The sequence below is a fragment of the Sinocyclocheilus grahami genome, unplaced genomic scaffold (assembly GCF_001515645.1).
Source record: "Sinocyclocheilus grahami isolate Dianchi unplaced genomic scaffold, SAMN03320097.WGS_v1.1 scaffold394.1, whole genome shotgun sequence".
Classification (NCBI taxonomy): Eukaryota; Metazoa; Chordata; class Actinopteri; order Cypriniformes; family Cyprinidae; genus Sinocyclocheilus; species Sinocyclocheilus grahami.
Window position 1 is genome coordinate 1,285,674 of NW_015505573.1, and position 24,712 is coordinate 1,310,385.

Sequence of the window (24,712 nt, forward strand, 5' to 3'; positions counted from 1 at the left end):
ATCTTTTGCTTGTTCTTAAAAGCTGAATAATTCTAAATGAACTCCGTTATTTTGACAGAAAACAAACAGTTTTCAGACAGTGCAACTCTGAAGCGCTCAGTCAGTGTTCAGCGAGTGAAAATATATCTGTGCTAAACTTATACTTGGCCTCCAACTCACACACTGGCCAGTAAAATCTAAGAATTTATTAGCCAATGGCTAACGATAGACATCATTTAGTCACCCAGAGTGAAGATTTAGTCGCATATGTGAATTGGAATCGAATCGAATCTTTACATCTGAATCGATACCCAGCCCTACTAGTTACTGTTAACTAAAGCTAAAACTATTAAAAAATAATTTGTTAATTGAAATAAAGTTGAAGTAAAATAAATATACAGATGAAATGAAACAAAATTGTAATGTTTTCATTGGCAGCTAACTGAAATAAATAAGCTAAAGCTGAAATACAAAAATTACTGAAACAAAAAATAAAATTTAAGCTAAATAGAAAAATTTAAAAACTAATAAAATGACAAAAGCACATTATAAAATTACTCAAATTAAATTTGAAAATATAATAGTAAAAGCAAATTCAAAATATTAATAAATACTATAGTATATAAAAATACTAAAGTAACACTGCCCGGAACATTCCTTTAAATGCAGCTCAACACTCTTGTGTTCTGGTGAGCAGCAGAACTAAACATTCTGCTCGAGGTTATGTGACTTCCTTTACATTTAGCTGACAAAGTCACTGTTATCAGCTCCAGTAACCACACACATTCACACTTGGTTAGAATCAAAAGAGTCCCATGAGCTTGCGAAGTTCGGCAGAAGCTCTTGGCAAGCCAAAGAACAGCTGTGGCAGGAAGTGACCTCAACACCAAAGAACCGTCACACCTGCGGCTCACTGCTCATGTTCATGCACCTGAGCTTTTGAATTAATCCACAGAGCATCGATTTCGGTTTTAAAACAAACTGCCCTGACATTTTGGTGTGCAGTACTTCTTAATTCAAAGAAACAGAGTGAGAAAAAGACAGGAAGTTACCGTTTGTGTGAGGGCGAGATGCCCGGTGGGCATCGCTTCATGCTGAATATGTAAACTGCAGCCTCGGCTGTAGAGAACAGACGACAGAAACAGAGGAATGCACAAACCACCACAGCCGACGCTGCCCGTCCATCCTGCAAAAACACACAGCCACAATATGAAGATGACAGGACACACTAGGATACCCAAACATCATTTTTCTTCTGAATATGCTGAATTAAATGAATTGGGAAGTTAAAGGTTATCGAAAATTTGATTATGACTTGTCAACAAAGGCCACAGTGTAATATGTTTGTAGGCAAGTTAATGCATGTGATTTTTTTTAATCGATTGACAGCACTAATAGTAACATTGTTGGAAATGTGTGTGTGTGTGTGTGTGTGTTTACTCACCAGACAATGTACGATGCAGATGTTCCTCTGGTCCTGCTTGAGCCACTGGTGCATGTTTTTACATATACTGTACAAGTTCTTCAGAGTAGGAGCTCGTCTAGGCTGCCAACCGCACTCTGATACCTGCACACACAACGCAATTATGAGTTTATCAAGTACAGTATGTAGTGACTTATGAAATCAGTTTTATTTTTTCCTAAATAATGTTTTCATTTTTCTGGATCCTCTTTTTTATATCAATTTCAATGGTTGTAATAAATGTAATAACATTTCATAATCAAAACCCGGGAGGCTTGTGAGCATTCAATTGACTGCCAAGTAAATTACACTGTCAAGGTCCAGAAAAGTATGAAAGACATCGTCAGAATAGTCCATCTGCCATCAGTGGTTCAACCGTAACGTTACGAAGCGACTAGAATACTTTTTGTATGCGAAGAAAACAAAAATAACGACTTTATTCAACAATTCGTCTCCTCTGTGTTTCAGAGGATATTCTCCAAAATGGCGCTACGGTGATGCGGAGAGACACAGAGGAGACGACTATTCTGTGTCAGCCGCGCTGCACGGAGGAGCTGTTTTCGTTCAAATCAAAGCGTAAACACACGTAGAAAACATATCCTTGTGTCGTGGCTGACACAGAATAGCGTACGCTGCTTGCGTTCAGAGGATATTCTCCAAAATGGCGCTACGGTGATGCGGAGAGACACAGAGGAGACGAATTGTTGAATAAAGTCGTTATTTTTGTTTTCTTCATGTACAAAAAGTATTCTCGTCGCTTCATAACGTTACGGTAGAACCACTGATGGCAGATGGACTATTCTGATGATTTCTTTCATACTTTTCTGGATCTTGACAGTGTAATTTACTTGGCAGTCAATGTGACAGTCACAAGCTTCCCGGTTTTCATCCAAAATATCTTAAATTGTGTTCCGAAGACGATCAAAGCTTTTACGGATTTGGAACGACATGGGGGTAAGTGATTAACGACAAAATTTTAATTTTGGGGTGGAGTAACCCTTTAAATTAGTTTTAGTTAACAATAACAACACAGGATTTATGATATAAGGACAAGACATCGGTTTAGATCCATGTAATCTGTTAAGTCATTTGCAATCAAATGCTTTGCCGTCCACTCTCACCCTGTTGTGAAACCTGGCCGGTCTGTAGGAGCGTTTGGAGAGGTTGTATACTGCATAATGACCCGCGTGTCGAGAATCCAGGAACAGACGCACGTCCTCAATGTTATTCTTAATTGCAGATTCAACACCTTCAGCTGGGAAAGACATGACTGCAAAAACACAAATAGACAGGTAAATAACTTTAACACCATTACATTAGAGTTAAGACATCCTAAATGAATCTGAAAGCTGTAATACACAGGTGACTGTACCTGCTAGTCTGGAGGTGATGTAGGACAGGTCCAGGTCTCCCTTAGCATAACTGAGACAGGACAGGACACGTGTTTAGATGTATGAATGCAAGAACTAAAAGAACATCTACATTACAAGCTAAACCTCGATGGAAAGCCTGTCGACAAGAAAAAGAGTAACGGCTTGCATCAAAACTCAAACTCTGTTAGAAATCTGGGTCTAAAAAGGCAAAGACTAAACTTAAAGGAATAGTTCACTCAAAAACTAAAACTGACTTACTTATATTCCTTCTGTTATGTACACTATTGTTCAAAAGTTTGGGTCAGTAAAATTTTGTTGAAAATTAGAATGATTTCTGAAGGATCATGTGACACTGAAGGCTGGAGTAATTATGCTGAAAATTCAGCTTTGCATCACAGGAATAAATTAATAAATACATTTAAAAGATTCAAATAGAAAATAGAAAGTTAATTTAAATTGTAATAATATTTCACAATATTACTGTTTTTACTGTATTTTTGATTAAATAAATGCAACTTTAGTCACTATTTATTTATATAGAAGGCTTGGAATACTGTGTAATATATCATTGAATATAGTGAACTACTCCTTTAAAGTTATTTGAGGAGCAGCACTCACACATATGGATTTAGTAGGCAGCTGTTTAAACTTTCAAGAAACACTACTGATCAGGGTAATGCTGTGCTGATGGGAGCAGACTCAGACTGTGGTTATGAACAAACAGCGAACAAAGCATTGAGATGAAGGTGGAGTGAAGTTCACACACCATCTCTACACATACAGTACACACGTGTAATGCAAAAACAGACACACAGGCGCTGTCCCATAGTTACCTGGAGCTGCAAGGGGTTGGCGATTTGGGATCGAGAGACGTGATTCAGGAACAAAATGAACAAAACAAGACAATGAACAAAAACAAATGGAAAGCAAAAATGGGCCAACTGAGGAGAAAATAAACATGACAAACTTGTGGAGACGTTGAGGGGGATAATTATTAAACATGATTAATGAATGCAAACAGATTATGGATGGGGAGTGGAGGGGAATTTATGATCTGGTAGATCAGTGTGTGTCATAAACAAAACCCTGATTGAGTTTACCAAGAAATTAACGTCCAGTCACTGCAATTAGACAGATCAAATTTACCTTATTATGAAGATAATCATGATCGAATCAACATGGACTCAGAATTGACCCCATTTAATTTTATAAATGTCCTTTGTTTTGAGTATGATGCATAAGCATATGTTATTCTACATTAAAATGCCCCAGGCTAACTCATTAAAAAGAAATGCTTCATATGAGACAATTATTCGTTACAGAGGATATCATGACTCACACGTTCAGGAATAATTGTGCAGCATGCATTATAATGAGGTAGTATACTGTCATTTTTTTTTTTTTGCTTTTATTTTTTATATTTGAGTCAGTGTTGTTATTGGTAACTAAAATGAAAACTATCAAAGTTCTGTTAAATGAAATAGAGCTGAAATAAAATAAGAACTAAAATGACCTAAATTACTAAAACTTAAAAACATAAATGAAAAGCTAAATAGGAAAATTAATAAATAAATAAATACATTAAAAAAATGACAAAATCTATAAAATGACAAAAACTTTAATATTAAAACTAATATTATTAATCATAAAATATTAATATATATTATATATATTTTTTTTAAAACAATTAAAGCTAAATAGGGATATTTAAAAAATAATAATGATAAAAGACATAACAAAATTACTGAAATGTAAGGGTGCTCCGATCAGAATTTTTGGGGCCGATCACCGATTGTCGATCACAGGAAGCACTATCTGCCGATGCCGATACCGATCTTTTTGAAGCTTTCTTTTTATAATGTGGAATTATTTATAGTGATGCTCCAGACAGGATTTTTACAGACATTCATTCAGGGCCTGAATTTCATTTTGGAAAATGGGGGGAATTCCCCTCTAAGGTGACTCTTGTAGGTGGGGGGTTTAATTTGAGGGGGGCATTTTTTGGACAATTTTTTAAAATATATATAATTATCTCACCTAAATGTTTGATCATGCAGTGCATTTTTGTTTTTATAATGGGACAAGCATACACCGTCTGCAGTGCGTATGCAGTCAATGTGCGGTACATAAGCGTCGCAGAAGCAGCACGGACTCATTCTGCTTTCAACACAGAGGTCCGCTCCTGATCCGCAGCGGTTTACCACAAACACAACATTTATCCATTTTGATTTCAAATCCAAACGTTGTTACTGAAAATGCATTTTGAGCATTGTGATTCTCTTTTTACGCAGTACAGTAATACAATTTTTCATAGACGTGTTTAATCGCAGTAAATATAAGCAAGAGTATGTGTGAAAAGAGATTGAGATGGTGCCGCTGCATGTCATGCTGAACCTCTCACAGCAGGTGTGTCATCAGCTTGAGATCGGTTTTTGATATCGGCCTTTATAGAGACGATCAAACTTCCCAGAGCGATTATCGGCCGATAGTGATCGGTAGCCGATCAATCAGAGCACCCCTACTAAAATTAATACTAAAATTAGGAATATTTAAAAATGTATAATGACAAAAGACATAAAATAACTAAAATGAAAACTAAAAATATTTTTTAAAAATTACAAGAGACAAATTTTCAAAATGCTAAATAGGAAAGTAAAAAAAAAAAAAGACATAAAATTTGTAAAAGTTAAACTAAAATTAAAATGAAAGTTGAAAATATAAAAACAAAAGCTAATTCAAAATATTAAAAACTACTACTGTATAATAGTATGTCATAATACTACTGATTTGAGATATACAAATAAAATGTAATGCAATTTTTGGGTAAAATACTCTTCATTTAATTATTATATTATACATTATTATATATTATAATTTTGAAATTAAACTAAATATATTTATAAATCAAGAATTCTCTTGCTTAGTCCTCCATCATGAATGCACTCCCTCTGTGAAGAATACATGTAATGCTACTGCAGAATTTGCTGAAAGGAAGCTAGTATAATTATTCTATTAATCTATTTATACTAGGAATAGAGACTTTGGAAAACATTCTCAAAGACAGCAGTGGGTGGCATTGTTTGTGAGCTTGATTAAGTGATATCAGATTAACCGCCAGCAGATAACTAGTACTCTATCCACCACTATGTCCTCTTCCGCCATTCGGCTGAATCTGTCAATGGCTCAGCGGAAAGAGAAGCATCATAACGAAACCAAGGCAAGCCAAAACACACTCGAGCAAGGCGTGTGCACTAGTTAATATGGGACAGCCGCAGGGGTGTTTTACTGCAGACTGAACGCATCGCTCACCTGGCCACTGACTGGATGACTTTGGAGGAAGTGTCTTTGATGTTGGTCAGGAATCTTTCGGTTCCTCCTTTCAGAATATCCAGGAAGCCTCCACCCATGGCCGGGTCTGTGTCATACACACCTGGAGATTCAAACGCTTGTCAAAAGAGCTTTTACAGGACAACAGCTTTGATGAATATATTTGACATATGCACACAAGAAATGTCTCTATGCAATGACTCACAACCATCTCATAACACAAATAACTGTTCTTTACAACCCAAATGATCAGATCTAGGGGTTACTTCACTCTAAAATGCTAAAGTTTCTTAGATTCATGCCATCAAAACTTTGACAGATATTTAAGAGTTTTGAAAACACTACTATGTAAACAAGCAGCATTTTTCGCTTTTCTCAGTTATATTGGATTTTCATGCCTTGTAAAACATACAAACTGAGGTTGGAGGCTTTATATGGGTGTCTGATGGTCTCTTCAGTCTAAGTTGGCAACTCATGGACAGAATAAGATGCAAAGTTTACCAAATTTCTATGGCTATATATGTGAGATGACCATCATCCTAGCATTTGGGTCCAAGATCTACAAAATTTCTGGGTCAATATGATAACCATTTATTTAGAATGACATCTGCCGATACGGACTAGTATAGTTTGTTGGTTTTGCTTTTATTATTCATCACTTGGATAACATGAACAAATGCTTTTATGGACCAATATATCAGTGCATCCTTAATATCAAATGCTTATTCTGTATTCCTACACCTTCGTATTGTGATGCAAAACCAAATAACTAACATACATTAACCAACAAAAAAATTACTAACCAAACAAAAGTAACTAAATAATGCTCATTGTTAGTTCTTGTTAGTTCATAGTTAAAGTTAACAAATGATTATAACAAAATGTTAATAAATAACTAAACTAAACAAAAACAACTAACAAACAAATAATAATAATAATAATAATAAAAATGAACCAACTAACTAAATCAACCAACCAATAAGTAACAGGAATAACTGGTAAAACTATACAATAAGGTCTCATTTGTTAATATACGTTAACATAAACCAACAGCATTTGTTCATCTTAGTTAATGTTAATGTCAACATTTACTAATATATATATTTTTTTTTTTTTTGTAAATGTATTATTCAAAAGTTGCATCGATTAACATTAGTTAATGCATTTTTACTGCATTTTTTATTAACATTAACAAAAATACTGTAAAAATATTGCTCATTTAGTTGTTAGTTCTACTTGTTGTTAACTAGAGACAACAACAAACATTAATGTATAATAAATAATTAACAGACATTAACAAAAATAACAAAAAAATAAATAAATTCTGTGAACTACAATAGTATGCATAGATAAAAGATATTATTTAGATACAGAAGTCTTGAAGGCAAGTGGATTTAAGGTGAAAAAGGAAATGCTTCAAAAGTGTAGAATATGACCCAGATAATGGGCTGAAATTTAGACTGTAAATTAAAAAACAAGATCATGTGTGCAGTTACGTGTGTGGTATTATCACTTTCTGACTGCGTTCAGTCAGAAAATCAGAGTAAACTCAGCAGATGGTCACCAGCGGGCCAATCCTCTTACAGAATGGAGAGAGAAATTGTCCCTTGAGGTAAATATGGGGGCAGGGGTATGTACGAGGCATTATCTGTTTGTGTACAGCATTATGACAGCGTGATGGTAGGTGGAAGGTTACACTCATGTAACATCATACTGGCTGAAATATCATGGCTAGCTACATTTTCAAAATTGGTTCTTGCTGATGTATCCGTCCACTGCTGTTTATGTTCCTTGCATGAGTGAGTGTCTTTATGTATAAACACTTTAATGCATTTGCATGTGTTTGTGTGTGAATGTCTGTCAGATAAGTCATGCAGAAGAACTCAAAGCTGTCTTAAAGAGCTCATTCAAACTGCGTGTGCGGTTTTAACAAAAGACGTATGATATGACTGATGATGCTGTATCCTGTCTCTGTCTAATAATGTCTAAAATACTCTTTGATATGAATCACTCACAAAGTACTTCTCATTACCACAAAAGCTGGCATGCGTAAAGCCACAAATCATTGTTCCTGTCTACATTAATCTGTGGTATTAAGAGCTTTTCAGCAGTTTAACAAAGTGTACAAAAATACAACTGTGCCGGATATTACTTGTGTATATTATTAAATGCTGCATGTTACCATTTGTAGAGAGGAACTGTGAGTTTTACTTTACACACGCACTCACAAAGATGAAAATTCCCAGCCGATGAAATATTTCACAGCAGAGTATATGTATATGAACAAACTAAAACACATTAACACACAATCAAAAAACCTAAAAAGAAACAAAAATAACTAAATAATTAAACATTAACAAACCAATAATTAAAAAATAAAACAAAAATCAACTAACAAGAATAACTCAATCATAAAAAACTAACAAGAACAAACAAACAAACAAACATGAATAAAAAATAACTAACCAACAACCAAAAATAACTAACAAAAATGAACAACCCAAACAATAATTAAAAAGCTATAACTTAAGTAAAAATCAACAACAAACATTAATAAACCAAAGAATAACTAACCAACCAACTAATAACTAAGATTAATAATAACTAACAAATATTAACAAAAGAATAACTCAAACAATCATTAAAAACATACAAACAACAACAACCAAGCAACAAGACCAACTAAATAACTAACAAACAAACAATAACTAAAGTTATAATCTGTGCAAGTAAAAAAACAAACCGACTAATAATAACTAATAACATAACTAACAAATATTAACAAAACTAAAAATTAAACAAAACAAAAAAAACATTCAACAAACTAATGAGAATAATGCAATCATTAAAAAACGAACTAAAAACAAGAACCAGCAAACATAAATAAAAATAATAACTACCCAACCAATAAGACTAAAGATACAAGATGTACTAAATAACTAACAAGCAAACAAACAACTAACAAACCAAACATTAAAAATAACCAAACAATTATAACTAACAAGGTTAGCTGAAATTAAAAATTTGACTAAAACAAACATTAATAAACAAACATCTAAAATAACTATGTGCATGTTAAAGAACTGAAAATGTAAATGGCACCAGAAAACAAAGAGAAACTTCCAAACGTAATGCATGTAAACAAAGGATGTTAGTGCATCCCACGACAAGATAAGATCCAAAAGCACAGTCTTCTCCACTAGCCTGTTAACCTTAACAATACATTTGTAAAAGCGTGACATCTGTCCAGAGAACAAGTCATAACAATTACAAAGGAAGTGTGACATATTTGAATAAAAAGGAAGCTACACATCTACTATGATGAAAATGGCTTGCCAAAAAACGAGTTTGAATACATTACTCACCAGCATTGTGTAAGTTGTTGATCTGCGAGGGAAGCTGTGTGCTGTTCCCGAACCCTCCGTTCTGCTCCAGGAGCTGTAGGGATTCATAGCCGTCATACACAGACTTCAGACAGTAGTATGAACTTAACAGACTCATCAGGACGACAGTCCACTGCACACACACATCAGGAGCAAAGCAGGAGACCAGACTCCAGAATACACACGTGTCTGAACACTAGTCAGTAACAACAGAACATCTTCTGCAGCTTCTGGCTGACGCTGGTAATCACTTGAATCCAGAGAGAAACCACTTCTTAATCCAGATCAGACTAATCTAAAACCACCCTCTCCGCCATGTGTGCACACAGGAGCATAACACTGACTATTGCACTCAAACACTGCAGTTTGAATGCTCTTAACTAGATCATAACTAGAACGGATGATTTGTTTGTCGTTCTTTGAGCAAACAGGCTGGGTCCTCCCTCTTGCTTACCAGTCTTTCCTCTGTTTCTGTCTTATGTAGTGAGATCAGTGGCCATTAGGTCAGAGAGAAAAAGAGGGATGAGATGCTGCTTTGTCTCCAGGAGGTCATGGAGGGAGGGAGGAGAGGAAAGAACGACAGAACGCAAAAGGAAGAGTGTGGCGGTGTCTCTAAATGGCTCTTCAGAGAGTTGTGATCAGTATGTGGGACTCTGCTCGTCTGTGTGTGTGTGTGTGTGTGTGTGTGTCTGAGCGTCAAAGAATGAGGGGTTTGTTTCAAATGAAGCACCAAAAGAGCCTCATTCAACCAACTGAACCAGTCGGGTGATCAAACAGAAGCTCTGAAGGGGAGATTACTAAAATCAATATGAATTGAAACTAGTGGTTGATCATTGCAGGTTTTTCAATCAATGGCTGATGCTGATACTTAAGAGCCAAAAGGGCAATTGTTGATATGTTATTGCATTAGATAAAATACATTTTGCAATGATATGCACAACTGAATGATTGCAAACTATTTTTTATATTTTAAATTTAAATAATGTAATGTATTTATTTATGTAATCTAAAGCTTAAGTGCATTATTACTATTATTTATTGACAGCAGCACATTTATAATATTTAATGAATATTAATAAATACTATACTATACAAATTATATTACATAAATACATAGCAAATATTTAATAATTATTACATTTACAAAAAATACAAAATATAATTTGTAATCACTAAATGGCATTATATAAATAATAATTCACATTCTAAATAAACAAATATATTATATTAAGAACAACTTAACATTTTAAAACATATCATTTGTAATCATTAAAATTAGTTTATATGAATGTATTTACATGCAATGCATATTATATATATATATATCCAGTCTTAAGTCACTGGGGGATATTTGTAGCAATATGTGTCAAAATTATAGATTTTTCTTTTATGCCAAAAATCATTAGGATATTAAGTAAAGATCATGTTCCATGAAGATATTTTGTAAATTTCCTACTGTAAATATATAAAAAACTTAATTTTTGATTAGTAATATGCATTGCTAAGAACTTAATTTGGACAACTTTAAAGACGATTTTTTTTGCACCCTCAGATTCCAGATTTTCAAATAGTTGTATCTCTGCCAAATATTGTCCTATCCTAACAAACCATACACCAATGGAAAGCTGTACAACACACACATATATACATATAAATATATAATTTATATTATTATATTATTCATATTATTTTAAATATATATATTATTTTAAATTAACAGCTTTCCGCCTAATGCCAGTTACAAAATCAATCAACAGCCATCTTTGTGGATTACGCACATTTTTAGAAATTTTTAGGGCTGTCGCGATTCGTCGATTTTATTAGACTATTCGGTTTTTGAAAATCCTCGACTTCATTTTGCTCGCGTCGACTAACCGGCAAAATACCGGAAGTGGCGCATTTCACGGACGAGAATGTATAAAACACATTATTAGTCTGTTTTCCAAGGCTGCATGATATATTAAGCATAATTAAGCATAATTGTGAATTCACAAACGCTACAATTTAATTAAATAATTATATGCGATGCAGTTCTAATACAGTATATGCGCTTTAATTATTTACATGCGTGTAGGTTAAGTACATGCGTCACACAGCGGCTCCGTTCACAGTAGTTCCACAGGAGCTGTTATTTATATGTGTGGAGCGTCTTAAACTCCATCTCTGCATGTTGTTGTGAGTTTGGGTTTATTATAACGTTCATCTGGGAATGCAACTTGTGCCATTTCGTCAGATTTGTAAGGTAAATCATTTATAAATCTACACAAACACAGGAGAATACATTGCGGTTTAAAAATAAAAGCTCAAACCCTCACTCTGAGTTTACACGTTTTGATGTCCACATATTCATTTAATTACAGTGGCTATAGCATTTCTGTCCTAAAGAAATGGTCAAATATTAAAGATTAAGTGGACATTTGAATGAAATGGTGCTTGGTCAATATTAAACAAGTATTAGATCGCACAGCAATGTGTAAAAACAATAGTCAGGCCTTTGGCGCCCCCTGCAGGCCTTTGTTGTAATGCGTAATGTACATTATCTCTATTGTTTATAATACATTATGTATTTTAACAATTTTGTTCAATAAAACCATATGATTTCTTGCTTTTGATACTTTTTTTAAACTAATTATTATTGTCTCATTGCTATTATATATGTATTTTAAGTAATTTTAAAGGCTATTGTTCACTTACATCTATTTTCATTACCACAAAAAAAAATTATTATAATTATAGGGCACTATGAAATCCGTTTTATATCCAAATTCAGTTTTTTCCATTTTCATTTTCTATACTCTGTTTTAATGGTTAAATTAAATTTTATCAATCAAAAAGCCTGTCTAATTAATTGAGTTTTACAGTTTTATCTTTACCAAATTATGTTTTTCATTATTTTCTGGATTCCATTTGAATGGTTCCATTAAATTTTAATAATCAAAAGCATCTCCAATTATTATTATTATTATTTTTTCCAGAAATACTGCACATTTACATTTTTCTCCTAAATAAATTCTGGTAAATACTCCTTTAAAAAGTGTTTTTTGATTATATTTTTATTATTAGTAGACTAGAACACGTGGATATGTTATCATTCTTACACTATAATATTGAACTTTGATTTCAGTGATTTGAACTATGAGATGGACACTTGCTTCTTGCACTTTATGTTGCACTTTACTTTTGGATTTCATTTGGTTTAATGAAACAGTTTAATAAAATAAGTAAAATTGTTGATTTTTGTGTGTGGGAAATTAATCGTTTAGATTAATCGATGAATTAGTCGATAGATTAATCGAAATAAAAATAGTCATTAGTGGCACCCCTAAAAATTTTAATAAAATTGTAAATACATTAAAAAAAAATTATTATTATTTAAAGGAGTTATAAAAGTGTTAATTGAAATTTTGTGTACATATTATTATTTGCTTTAATTAAACATGTACTGTATTTTGGCCATTCTGAACATAAATTGGCATCAGCAATTCTCCAAAAAAAAAAGGAAAAAAAGCATTTTGATTGACTACTATAAACTAGTCTCTTGCATTTAACATGAAACCTATGAATGACCAGTGAAGACTTGATCTAAGAGACCATTTTTGTTAGATGGTTTGTACCTCAGTAATGGGTGATTTTGGGTTGACGTTTCTGGCTGCAGCGATCTCCTGCAGTTGGCTAACAAGCTCGCTGATTGACAGTCGCTCATCTGGGTTGATTTTCAACATTGATCCTGGAACAAACACACAAGGCTTTTGCCACACAGCAAATGCACAACAAACAAAATGACGATATGATGCAGGAGAGATTTTGGGAAGAGGGAATGAAGTTAAGTTCCTGCAGGATACTTACGGATGAGTTGGTGAAAGACTGTGTACTTGGTGTCATTCTGAGGAATGTTGTATTTGCCGTTTACTATCTGGAGTTTGGCTCCCTCTTCAAATGGGTGCTGCTTAAAACAGAGCAGGTACAGGATGCAGCCCAGAGCCTAGAGAACAAACCAAGACTCTTTCAAAACACAACAAGGACAAAGGGGAAAAACCTGTTACACTGTATCCTAACCAGGTGCTTTAAGTAATGCCAAAAAGCCTCCTTCACCTGGTTAGGACCAAAAAGCCTTTGTAAGCTTTCATTAAAATTTTGCATCAACTTGCTTTGTCTCTAAACCAAATGTCCTTATCAGCCTTCTTATTTTTCCAACCCTTCCAAATATCAAGCAGGATTTACCGTTCAACTTAGCACAGAAAATGTGGAAAAAGTCTTCAGGTTATACCTGGATCTGCTCATAACTATACTAACTCACCCATATGTCTTGTTTCTCGTTTATTGGGTAGTTGGAATAGAGGTCAATCATCTCTGGTGTCCTGTATGCTGGAGTCGTGTTTCTAGTGATCTGAGGGATAAAGAGAGAATAAGAGAAAGGGAAATTATTTATAATTTAGTGGGTCTTTATGTTAAAAGACTGCATGCATGGATTATAATAATTGATGATTAAAGCATGTAAATACTTGCTCAACAGTTTACACTACTGTTTAAAAGTTTGGTCAGAAATGTTTTTTTAAAGAAGTCTCTTCTGCTCACCAAGGCGGTTTATTTGATCAAAAATACATTAAAACCAGTAATATTGTGAAATATAGTTCACTATATTCCGTGCTAAATTACACTATATATCAAGTCTTCAAAAGTGTGGGGTCTGTAATATTTTTGAAAAAAGTATCTTATGCTCATCAAGGCCGCATTAATTTGATTAAAAAAAAACAGTACAGTACTAATTTGAAATACAATTAAAATGTCAAATAAATGTTCTATGTTTGAAAATATTTTAAAATGTAACGTATTCGCGTGATGCAAAGCTGAATTTTGCTCCAGTCTTCAGTGTCACATCATCTTTCAGAAATCATTCTAATATGCTGATTTGCTGCTCAAGAAATATTTCTTATTATTATCCATTTAAAACAGTGCTTCTTAATATTTTTGTGGAAATTATGATTTTTTTTTTTAAATCACACTATCCCAATTTTTTTAAACAGTAGTGTAATTTTATCAATGTTTTCAAACTGTTAATATTTTAGAAGAATAAAAGAATAAAAACTTTATTACAAGCTTTGCTGGAAGGTTGTAATATGCAAAAAAAAAAAAAAAAAAAAAAAGGTCCTCATTAGAATTAGCTGCTAACAAAAATGCATTAAATAAACACAAACAGACATTCATGTGCAGAGAAATGGCAGGCTTTCTGAATTGCGTGGGTTTCAATTTACTACCAATAACTGATTTAAGAGGACCAGAAACCAGACAAGCTAATTTAATAAACAAAACAATTAAATCAGTGAATGCTTCCACGGGAAACAGCCAGAGATTTTAATACAATCACCGCAAAATATTTCTTTCTGGCCACGCATCAATGTAACAATTTCCACAATTAATGTGACAATCCATCAACTACAATCAAAACTATGGCAAAACGAACCAATCAGAGGACAGTGATGTCACGGTGATGTTAACCTGGTATTAATATTTATGTAGCATAAAGCTGAATGGGCTGCTTGGAGAAGAGAATTTGTTGCGTTTCTACCTCGTCTTCCACCATAGATCTCTTGTGAGCAGACCAGCTGTAGTCTGGGTAATGTGCCAAGATGGTGGCGCTGCCAAAGTCACACAGCTTTATAGTGCCCTGATGACTGATCAACAAATTCTCAATCTACAGAGAAGAAGAAATGTTACTGAACAATGTATATGATCATTCGGCACATCATTTCAAGTGAGAAAATACACATTGCTATATTTATTAAAGCAATAAGTCATCTAAGGCCATGTGTTACTGTACTTTTACCACAATATATACACAGCGTGATGGTAGTATTCAATGTACTGCATTATGCTGATTTAGATTAAAACATTTGATTTAAATATAAATTAAATAAAAAAATTATGGTAAATAAACAAACATTATAGTAATACAAATTAGAATCACCACTGAGAATAATAAATTACAAAGAAACAAATTAAAATAAAATATAAAACATATTATATAAAATTGTATTATTATTATGATTATTAAATATTAAAATAAAATAAATAAAGGCCAAGAAAATGTGCTTAACTGAAATTACCTGTTTTTTCTGAGTTCTTTTTTCTTTTGATATTAGGGATTATGTTTTCAAGAGACTCATACTACTGCATTATTAGGCCATATTAAATATAAGCTAATAAATAAAGTCTTCTTTGATGTTCTGTAAATAAACAGGGGTTTAGTCTGTGGGGCCTCACCTTCAGGTCGCGGTGGATGACTGCTGGAGACTGTTTGTGCATGTGCTGCACAGCACGACATGACTGGTAAAAGATCTTCAGCACCGTGTCACATGACATGGGTCCTCTCTGCTCCACCTTCTTCACAAAATCAACCAGCTGGCCTGCAGGAAACAGAGGGCGGAGGTCAATGTGAACACAGGAAACCGACACCAGTGCCAGAAAGTCAGAAGGAGAGAGTGGAATGTGTTAAGTCAGTCAAGAGCTTCCCTCTTTATGCAATTTTTTATATTTATCAGTGATGCATTCAATTTCAGCAGCCCGAAAGGATCTGTTTTGACCGAAACGGTGATGTTTAAAGAGCTCTTCTCCAATGGCACATTTTGTGTTTGCTAAATACTGTATATGCACTATATTACATATTCATTTTATTTTCACTTAACCTGCTGTCTTCATTCATTCATTTGATGTATTTTTAAATTAATCTGTCATAAAAAAACATCCACCGTGTCAACAACGAATTGGGAATAGAGATAATTATATACTTATTATATATAAAGTTGAATTAAAAACTGCCTAATGTGCGATTTAAATGTTTATAAAACAACAAATAATTTTTAGGATGCATAAATTACATTCTGTCATCTAATAACAATACTTGTAAAAAGTGTGACCTGAATTTGAAAGAATCACAATTAAATTTGCCTTTAAGAAGGGTTTTCTCCATCAGTTTCTGCTACTGTGTGAATGGGATGTAGTGTACGCACCTCTACACAGCTCAGTGAGGATGAGGAACTCAGCCTGGCCCGTGTCCGACTCTTCTTTACTGATGGATGCAGCGGAGCAGAACTGAACAATATTGGGGTGACCAGACAGCTTTTTCTAAACAGACCACATGGAGAAGCAGATCAAGCATCCTATAGCTTTTTAGCAAGGTTTTGTTTTACTGGGTAATGCTCAGATTTATTTATTTATTTTTCTACAAACTGACAGAGAAATGCTGCTCTACAGATGTGAGAGATGCCAGCAACAGCTTTGCCTAACCAGGCATGAAAAAAAGTGCCTAGTTATAGTGTTGTGTGATAATGTAGTAAACTTGTTAAATTAACATGTGTGACAGAGAAATGCTGCTCTACAGATGTGAGAGATGCCAGCAACAGCTTTGCCTAACCAGGCATGAAAAAAGTGCCTAGTTATAGTGTTGTGTGATAATGTAGTAAACTTGTTAAATTAACATGTTTAATTATTACCATGAAGCAGACTTCCTGAATGATGGCTTTATTCTTCTCCTCTTCATTGGAGAGAAGTCTCTGCACACAAACATACAAATCAATAAAAATCTAAACGTTTTTCAGATCTTTCTTGAATCTGTTGTTGACTATTTCACACAAGGAAAAATTACCACAAAAAGTGAGAAAAATGCCCCCAAATACGGGGACAAATGCCTCAAATGAATCTCCTCATTTTCTGTACAAGTTATGTAATCTTTGATGTCATATTTTATTCTAGGCCTATCTAGTGCTTTTGTACAGCTTTGAACAACTTCAGAAAAATGGACGATGCATTACAAGTTTTTATACGTCAGTGCTATTTTAGTATTATTTATATACTGTACTATTGCAGCATTTATTAATGTTTTGAAATAGTTTTTATTTTTATACTAAACTATATTTTTGTTTAAGTTTATTATTTTTAATCATTTAACATTTTTCTGTTTTAGCTTTATTTTTGTTTCAATTATAGTAATTTTAGTCCATAAACTTTTTTATTTCTGTTAGTTAGTTAGCAACATTACTCATTTCTGTTTAGATTTATGATGTTTAAGTCAAATATTTATATTATTATTCTTCAGCTTTATTTCAATCGAAGACCATTTTTAGTTTTTGCTCACAATAAAAACACTATTATATGGTTGTATACGGCAAAAAATGTCCTCAAAGATTCTTTAAAAAAAAAAATCTTCAGGGGGGTAAATATTGCTTTGTAATAACATTAATTCATTCACTTCTGTGTAGTGCATAATTAACTCATTAGTACATATAATGGCAGTCAATACTGACTCCACTGTAATAATCTGAATGTTAACACAGTTCATATGTGATGACGTCATCATACCTTGAGCGCATAGTCCTTACTGCTGCCCAAATCCTGGGCTTCATACACAAACGCAAAGCCACCTGTAAGAGAGGAAACATATTTCATCATTAGGTTTATTTTAGGTTGACTGTGATGGCACCAATCTGAATGAGGATTTTGGCAGATTCAGTTTTGCTGATTTGGGATTGAGGCTCCAACAGGACGTGAAACAGACGCATTTCTGTTTATTTTATTTACTTCTACAGATATGCAGAAGTGTCTGGAATCAGGGGCCAGTTGCATAAACTTCTTAGACTAGTCTTAAAAAGTTAGTCATCTAACTTTTTTAATTCAGCTACAAAAAGGTAGATTGGTCTCATTTTAATCTCAGAAGTCTACTGCTAGTTGTTGGTGAAACCAGTTCTTAATAGGGGTGTAAATCAGATGGTTCGTCACGATACGATATACGATACGATATTAATTCTCATACCCAGCGATACGGTATTTGTCGATACCTCAAAAAATTCTACGATACGATTCGATACAGGAGTATATCGATCGATATATCGATATTATATATCTATTTTAAACAACCATCTACATTTTTATTAACTCACAAATGCAACCAAAAATAAATAACATGAACATTTATCTGAAATTTTCACATCCTGTACCTCAATTGGGACATTCACAACAAAAAAAAAAACTAGGCCTACGCATTATTATTATTTTTTTTAATAATAAAGAAAATAAACTATTGGAAAAACAATTCTGGCTGCTACTATGGGCTCAGTGCTAAACATCTTTTCTAAAGATAACCAAATTACAAGCAATAGCAGAAAATAAATACAATACAACAAAGACACAAGTTCAATAAACAGTGCTTTTCAGGTTTTGCAGCTCAGTCTAAAATACATTTTCAGGTATGCTACAGAAATGTAATAATTAGGGATGCACGATATATCGGCCACCATATCGGTATCGGCCGATAAATGCTCATTTTTTATCTTATCGGTATCGGTCTGATAAGAAAATTTGGCCGATATCTTACCCGAGCGTCTTTTATGCTCACCTTGTGCCTTCGGGCAGTTCTTATATCGAGTCCTGATACCCGAGTTTGAACGAGAATGCACGCCTTGGCGGTAATGCATAGACGGACATTATGTGAAAATGTGGACAGTGCCAAAATAAAGGTGCCTATTTATACTACAGATATCGATATTTTTCGCGTGGCATCGATGCATCGTATCCATTTTATATCTATATATACATATCTATATATCTATATCTAGATGAACAAAATTTTTTTCTTTGGAATAACACACAATGATATGCAAAACATGCTTCATGAACAATAAGGAACATGTATAAAGGAAGCAAATAGGAATGTTTATTTATGCATGAAGATATAAAACTAAGAATGATTATTTCATATCATACAAGCATTTTATGACTGATTCTTAAAGCAAACAATGAACTACTGTAAGTATGGCTCCTTGAACAGATGTTGACTGTGTCAGTCAGGTGTGTATGTCTTTACATGAACAAAAGTGACAAGGCCAGGTATTTATGGACACTTGTGAAACAATCCTCAAGTGCCCAAAACTGCCTGTGTCCATGGTAACGGGTAAATGAATACCAGCAGAGGCCCGAGTCAGGCTGCACGAATCAAAAGAAGCTTTTGAGTTTCACGTTACAGTGCACTGACATTCACACGCACCGCAAATTTGCAAAGAACAGTACAAAAGGTAACAGGAGGAGCAAGAGACTTCAGGTAAATAAAACATATAGCCTACTGCTCCATAAACTGCTGTACTGTTCTTTTCAAATGAAAGCCATTTCTGGACATCATTTCTAATAATATTGGTCAACATTACAGCCCAAAAATGCCATTGTGATGCAAAGAATTATGTAAACAATACTATGTCAGATACTTTGTCATTTAAATGATGCCTTCATCCAAAGAACCTCATCATACAGACAGAAACCTGAAGGTGATTGTTCGTCAGTTGCAGAGTTCAACTTTCTGGTTAACAGCCTAGATCTCTAACCACAACGCCTCACCATCACCATGCAAATCATTCCTGTTCACTCAGAATGCCCTGTGTTTCCATTCAAGGCCTGTAAATGTCGACACACCTGAGCCAGTGGGTCAAAGTGAAAGTCAATGATGGGCTGAACAATTATGGACATGTTACTTTCATAATCCAACAGATTTCAATAGCTCTGACCAAAACACCCCACTTTGACAGACAATAATTAAAATACGAATGTACAGGTGCATCTCAATAAATTAGAATGTCGTGGAAAAGTTCATTTATTTCAGTAATTCAACTCAAATTGTGAAACTCGTGTATTAAATAAATGTAATGCACACAGACTGAAGTAGTTTAAGTCTTTGGGGTTTTTTTTTATTGTGATGATTTTGGCTCACATTTAACAAAAGCCTATGTTAACAAATTAGAATACTTCATAAGACCAATAAAAAAAACATTTTTAGTGAATTGTTGGCCTTCTGGAAAATACTAATATGTGATTATATTAATATGGCAATTTACAGTACTAATTAGCGTTAATATATATGGAAGCCCATTTCTAATACGGAATTTAAAAAAAAAGGTTATGGCAATTTTTTAATCTCACAATTCTGACTTTTTCCCTCATAATTCTGAGTATCACACAATTTTTTATTTTGTGGTGGAAAGAATTGCAAGATGTAAACTCAGAATTCAGAGAAAAAAAAGGTCAGAATTGTGAGTTAGAAATTCTTTCAGAATTTTGAAATAAAATTCGCAATTACTTTTATATTTTTATTCCATGGCAGAAACAGGCTTCCATAAATATGTGATAGCATGGCACTACCACAGTACATTTTATAAGGAATCAAGCCACTAACAAAACATACCAGTGGTACCGGTACCATCATATTTGTTTGTTTGTGGTTTTTAACACATACCATGTAAATACCATGGTGTATGAATACATTCTGTACACAGGTGCATTGAAATAAATTAAGATCAGTTCTAACACAGATGAACTTATGGAATATTAACTATATTAACGTGACTATTCATATTCAGTCACGGAATATAACAATATACATATACATACATATTCCTGAATGCCTCGAGAACATACAGATGAATATATTGAGTTCATGTCAGGTGTATCACAGCCAAGTGACTTGCTAACAACTTAGCCAGCTAGTTTAAGTCCAATGTCATTCAACTATAATCACAAATATTCACATATATACTAAACCTAATGTTTATATATGTCAATGAGAATATATTACGGACATTTCACCGTCAAATTTAGAGCTGTTTTAAATAAAATACATGTTAGCATCATAAGCAGGGGTTAGCATGACTAGCCTTATGCTATTTTGAATGGATCTTTTACCTTCCGCGATGATTCGTTTGATCCGGAGCTTCAGATCTCCGAGCTCCACCACCTGCCCGACGAAGTCGTTCTGATCCCGGCTGGCGGCGGCACCGGATCCGCCGGGCCCGGCCAGGAAATCGAGCGCTGACTGGAACAGGGACATTCTGTCCCTCTTTTTCAGTTGCGCCTATTAACCGGAACCGGCACCGGATGGGAGAACAAGTGCACTAACTCAACTGGTGGCGCAACTAAATAATAGAGCGTTAATTTGGATTTAAAAGTCTTTATTCTAGTGTGAAAACATCCCGAGCAACGTACTGGTTCCGATCGACCTGCGCTCTCTCTCTCTCGGTATTTCCGCAAGGTGCTGACGTGGGGCGGTGACGTCACACACACACACACACACACACACACACACGAGTTGCTTTCAAACTCTGCTCTGGTTTGGCAGGTCTTTCTGTCCGTCAGATCTGGAACGTAGCAGGTGACTAAGGTGATTGGAAGTCACTGAATTCTATGCATCCATCAAAGCAGTGGCGTCTGGGTGCATAGGCGGTCGCTGTGATTTTGCCAAGTAAGACATGTTCCTGGATCAACATTACTGTCCAAAAATACAGACTTAACCCAATCCCTACCCCTAAACCTAACCCATAATTTATTCCTAAAATCAGAGGGCAATGATAGCTGATTAACAAGAGTGTAGAAGCACCTAATCCTGATGGTAAGCCTAAAACTGACCTTTCCTGAAAAGTTATCCCTCAATTCTGATTGGTTGATTGGAATGACACTCTTGGGGTTGATCCAGGAGCATGTAGGCTACTTAGTGAAATCTCTCTCACCGAGCATAGGCGGAGGGTGAACCAACTCCAGGGTAAGGCTAAAAGCAGCCTAAACATCATAAACCCGTCTAACCAGACATGGGTGTCATGTAGGCTAAAAAAAAAAAAGTTGAATGTGACTGAATTTGTATTTAACGTGATTACAATTTAATAAAAACATTAGAAATGTATAATTATATAACGTTTCCTTTCCACTGTTATTCAAACAGCGAATAAATTATATACAGAAAGTGACATTATCACGAACATTGATCTATCGCGAGTTTAAGCACTCTCAAAAACAAAACTATGGTTATAAACACTGAAGCTGTATACGCTGTTAAATGAATCTCTTACTTACATTGTACGTCCATCTGCGCTTTGTTGTTTATGATGAGAGAATTCGCAAGAGTCCGGAATTCAGTCAGCGAACGCGCTGTTTCAACGATGACTCATCTGAACGCTTCTGATTGGCCATTGCATTCCTAAGCTCAACAGATATGTGTGTGATTGGTTAAAATGGACAACACATATCTGTTGAGCTTCTGATTGGCCATTGCATTCCTAAGCTCAACAGATATGTGTGTGATTGGTTAAAATGGACAACACTGTAAAATCGCCTAAAATGAAATGCGGTGCAACATGAGCAGATCTTAATTTAATGCCGCAATCGACACTGTCTATTCATATTCACTTTGTTAGCAACAGACGTAATAGATTTAATTTGTTTGTGCAAGGGCATTTTTGTCCAATTTAGTGGCATTTTTGCCCCAAGTCCCCATGGCCAGGGAAAGGCTAAGCCTTCCCAAGCCTTACACATGCTCCGCCTATGTGTGCAGGGTATGCAGGTGCATATGGGCTCGGGCAGATTGGGGGCCCGCCGGGCCGAGGGGAACTTTTAATTGAAACGAGGAAATGAATTTCTCTGCAATTTCCCTTGTACGACAGCTTATCAGAATTCTCAGCCCGAGTCTTTTCTCTCTCTCTCTCTCTTCCCCATTACACAGCTGCTGCTGCTGCAGCCATTAAAATAGTTCAGTTTCACAGTATTAATTTAAACATTTAACCTAGATAAATGAGCGCTGTTATGCGCATATCCAATCGTTTGTGCGGAGAGTGAAAGCTGAATCGCGCTTGGCAGGATATGGGAGGCGCCAGCGCGATAACTTGCATTTTTTTTAATAACAGTGGAATCTTAAAAAAAAAATTTTGCTCATAAAGGTAAGAGTAGGCCTATACCTAATTCGGAACTGCAAAGCCTACTTTTATTTGTGTGCTCTCACAATATCAACAAAACCTTGTGCTTTTGTAAAAGAAGGAAAACAAACGCTTTCTGATGCGCTTTCTGTCGTCTCTATCTTGAGCAGGAGCGCCTCACAATGATGAACTGAAACTCAGCTAATACTTGCCTTACCGACATGATAAATATACAGTATCTATATAATGCTTTAAATTACTATTTTAAAACAAAATAATTCAAATCAAAAAACTCTTTCATTATGTAATCCGTAAAGATGCATTTCTCTCTAAAGGCACATCCAATGAGGAGATGGCGAGTCAGGTTTGTCAAATTCATATTTGTGACACTGACTCAGAAAACACTAGTTTATTAACAAAAAAATTAAATATCCCCTTACTATTTTTTACTTTTTTGTTTGTTTTTTATTTATTTTGTTTGTTTTTTGGGTTTGCATTCAGTAGCTTCAAATAGCCTACGGCAGCATTTTAGTGCCACGTTGAAAAATAACTAGCCTAAATAAATACGATTAACGTCATAATATTTTACATAATAAAATCATGTTATATTGCGTGAAGTTAATGTGAAAATTCCACCTATAGGCTACTCTGCCGAAAAAAAAGTCTGTGGCATCTGTCATTCTTCACATTTAACAAAAAACAGCAATAAAATGTAGACTTATTGACGTTTTTTAAAACTCTGATTGATTTTCACGAGACATTCATTTGTATTAAATTGTTCTGATTTTTTTTTCATGCATTCAAATTTTCATGTTTATTTCGTGCTGCAAATATTAAAGAGGAAAATATCATTGATTCATATGCTGCTTGAACTGAGGCAAATTATCTCACTACAGATTAAAGAGCATAAAAACACATTTATTGTTTGTATTTTATCATAAAATTGACAGAAGGCTGAGACTTTGTAGTAACAAAGCACAAAGCTGCGATTATTGAGTGGCTTGCGTGCTACAAATAATGAATGGACTTGAACATTTTAAATAACATTTCCAAGCATTTAGCCTATACCGTAAAACAGCTTGTGAATAGTCACGATTCACGTAACGTTATTTACTTCAGAAAATTAACAATAGGGCCCAAGGTAAGTTAACCGAGTTGAAGCCCATAACGTTTGAGGGGCCCGTACAAAAGTTTTTTCTGATAAATCTCAAAAGTATAGGCTATGTCTAAAATACTGTGGCAGTACCATAGTACAGTGATGATGGCATCAGATGGTAATATGGAAATTCATGTACCATGGTTTTTACATGGTAATACCATAGTGCATGTAGGGTCCCATACCCAAAAACATTCCGTTTGGTACTATACCCTTACAAAAAAGTAGGCTACTGTGGCGGATGGTAAAGTTATGGTATCATCACATGGTAATACTTGGTACTTTAAATATGCCGTGGTATTTACTGTACAGTGTCC

General features: G+C 34.5%; 1 protein-coding gene across 2 annotated transcripts; it reads right to left on the bottom strand.

Moving 5' to 3' along the window:
- Window positions 1-1,010: 1,010 nt before the first annotated feature.
- On the bottom strand, window positions 1,011-21,620 carry LOC107550291 (cyclin-G-associated kinase-like). Of its 2 annotated transcripts, XM_016231553.1 has the most exons (16): window positions 21,243-21,620; window positions 17,880-17,941; window positions 17,015-17,074; window positions 16,532-16,646; window positions 15,786-15,928; window positions 15,091-15,216; window positions 13,822-13,911; window positions 13,371-13,506; window positions 13,139-13,251; window positions 9,507-9,579; window positions 6,124-6,244; window positions 3,648-3,653; window positions 2,814-2,863; window positions 2,563-2,711; window positions 1,424-1,546; window positions 1,011-1,165 (listed from the first exon to the last, which is right to left on the bottom strand). In XM_016231553.1, exons 1-16 carry the CDS (start codon window positions 21,385-21,387, stop codon window positions 1,028-1,030), a joined length of 1,650 nt encoding a protein of 549 aa, XP_016087039.1. In that variant the 5' UTR covers window positions 21,388-21,620; the 3' UTR covers window positions 1,011-1,027. The 2 variants fall into 2 exon arrangements, with proteins under 2 accessions (XP_016087039.1, XP_016087040.1); XM_016231554.1 differs by lacking the exon at window positions 3,648-3,653 and having other exon boundaries at window positions 21,243-21,619.
- Between the last annotated feature and the right edge of the window lie 3,092 nt (window positions 21,621-24,712).

Excerpts from the sequence above, each read along its gene's own strand:
- LOC107550291 (XM_016231553.1), bottom strand. The coding sequence starts at position 21,387 with ATGTCCCTGTTCCAGTCAGCGCTCGATTTCCTGGCCGGGCCCGGCGGA. Across the intron at positions 13,252-13,370 it reads AGTCTTTCACCAACTCATCC|GATCAATGTTGAAAATCAAC; the intron begins GTAAGTATCCTG and ends TGTTTGTTCCAG. Across the intron at positions 2,712-2,813 it reads CATCACCTCCAGACTAGCAG|TCATGTCTTTCCCAGCTGAA; the intron begins GTACAGTCACCT and ends GTGTTTTTGCAG.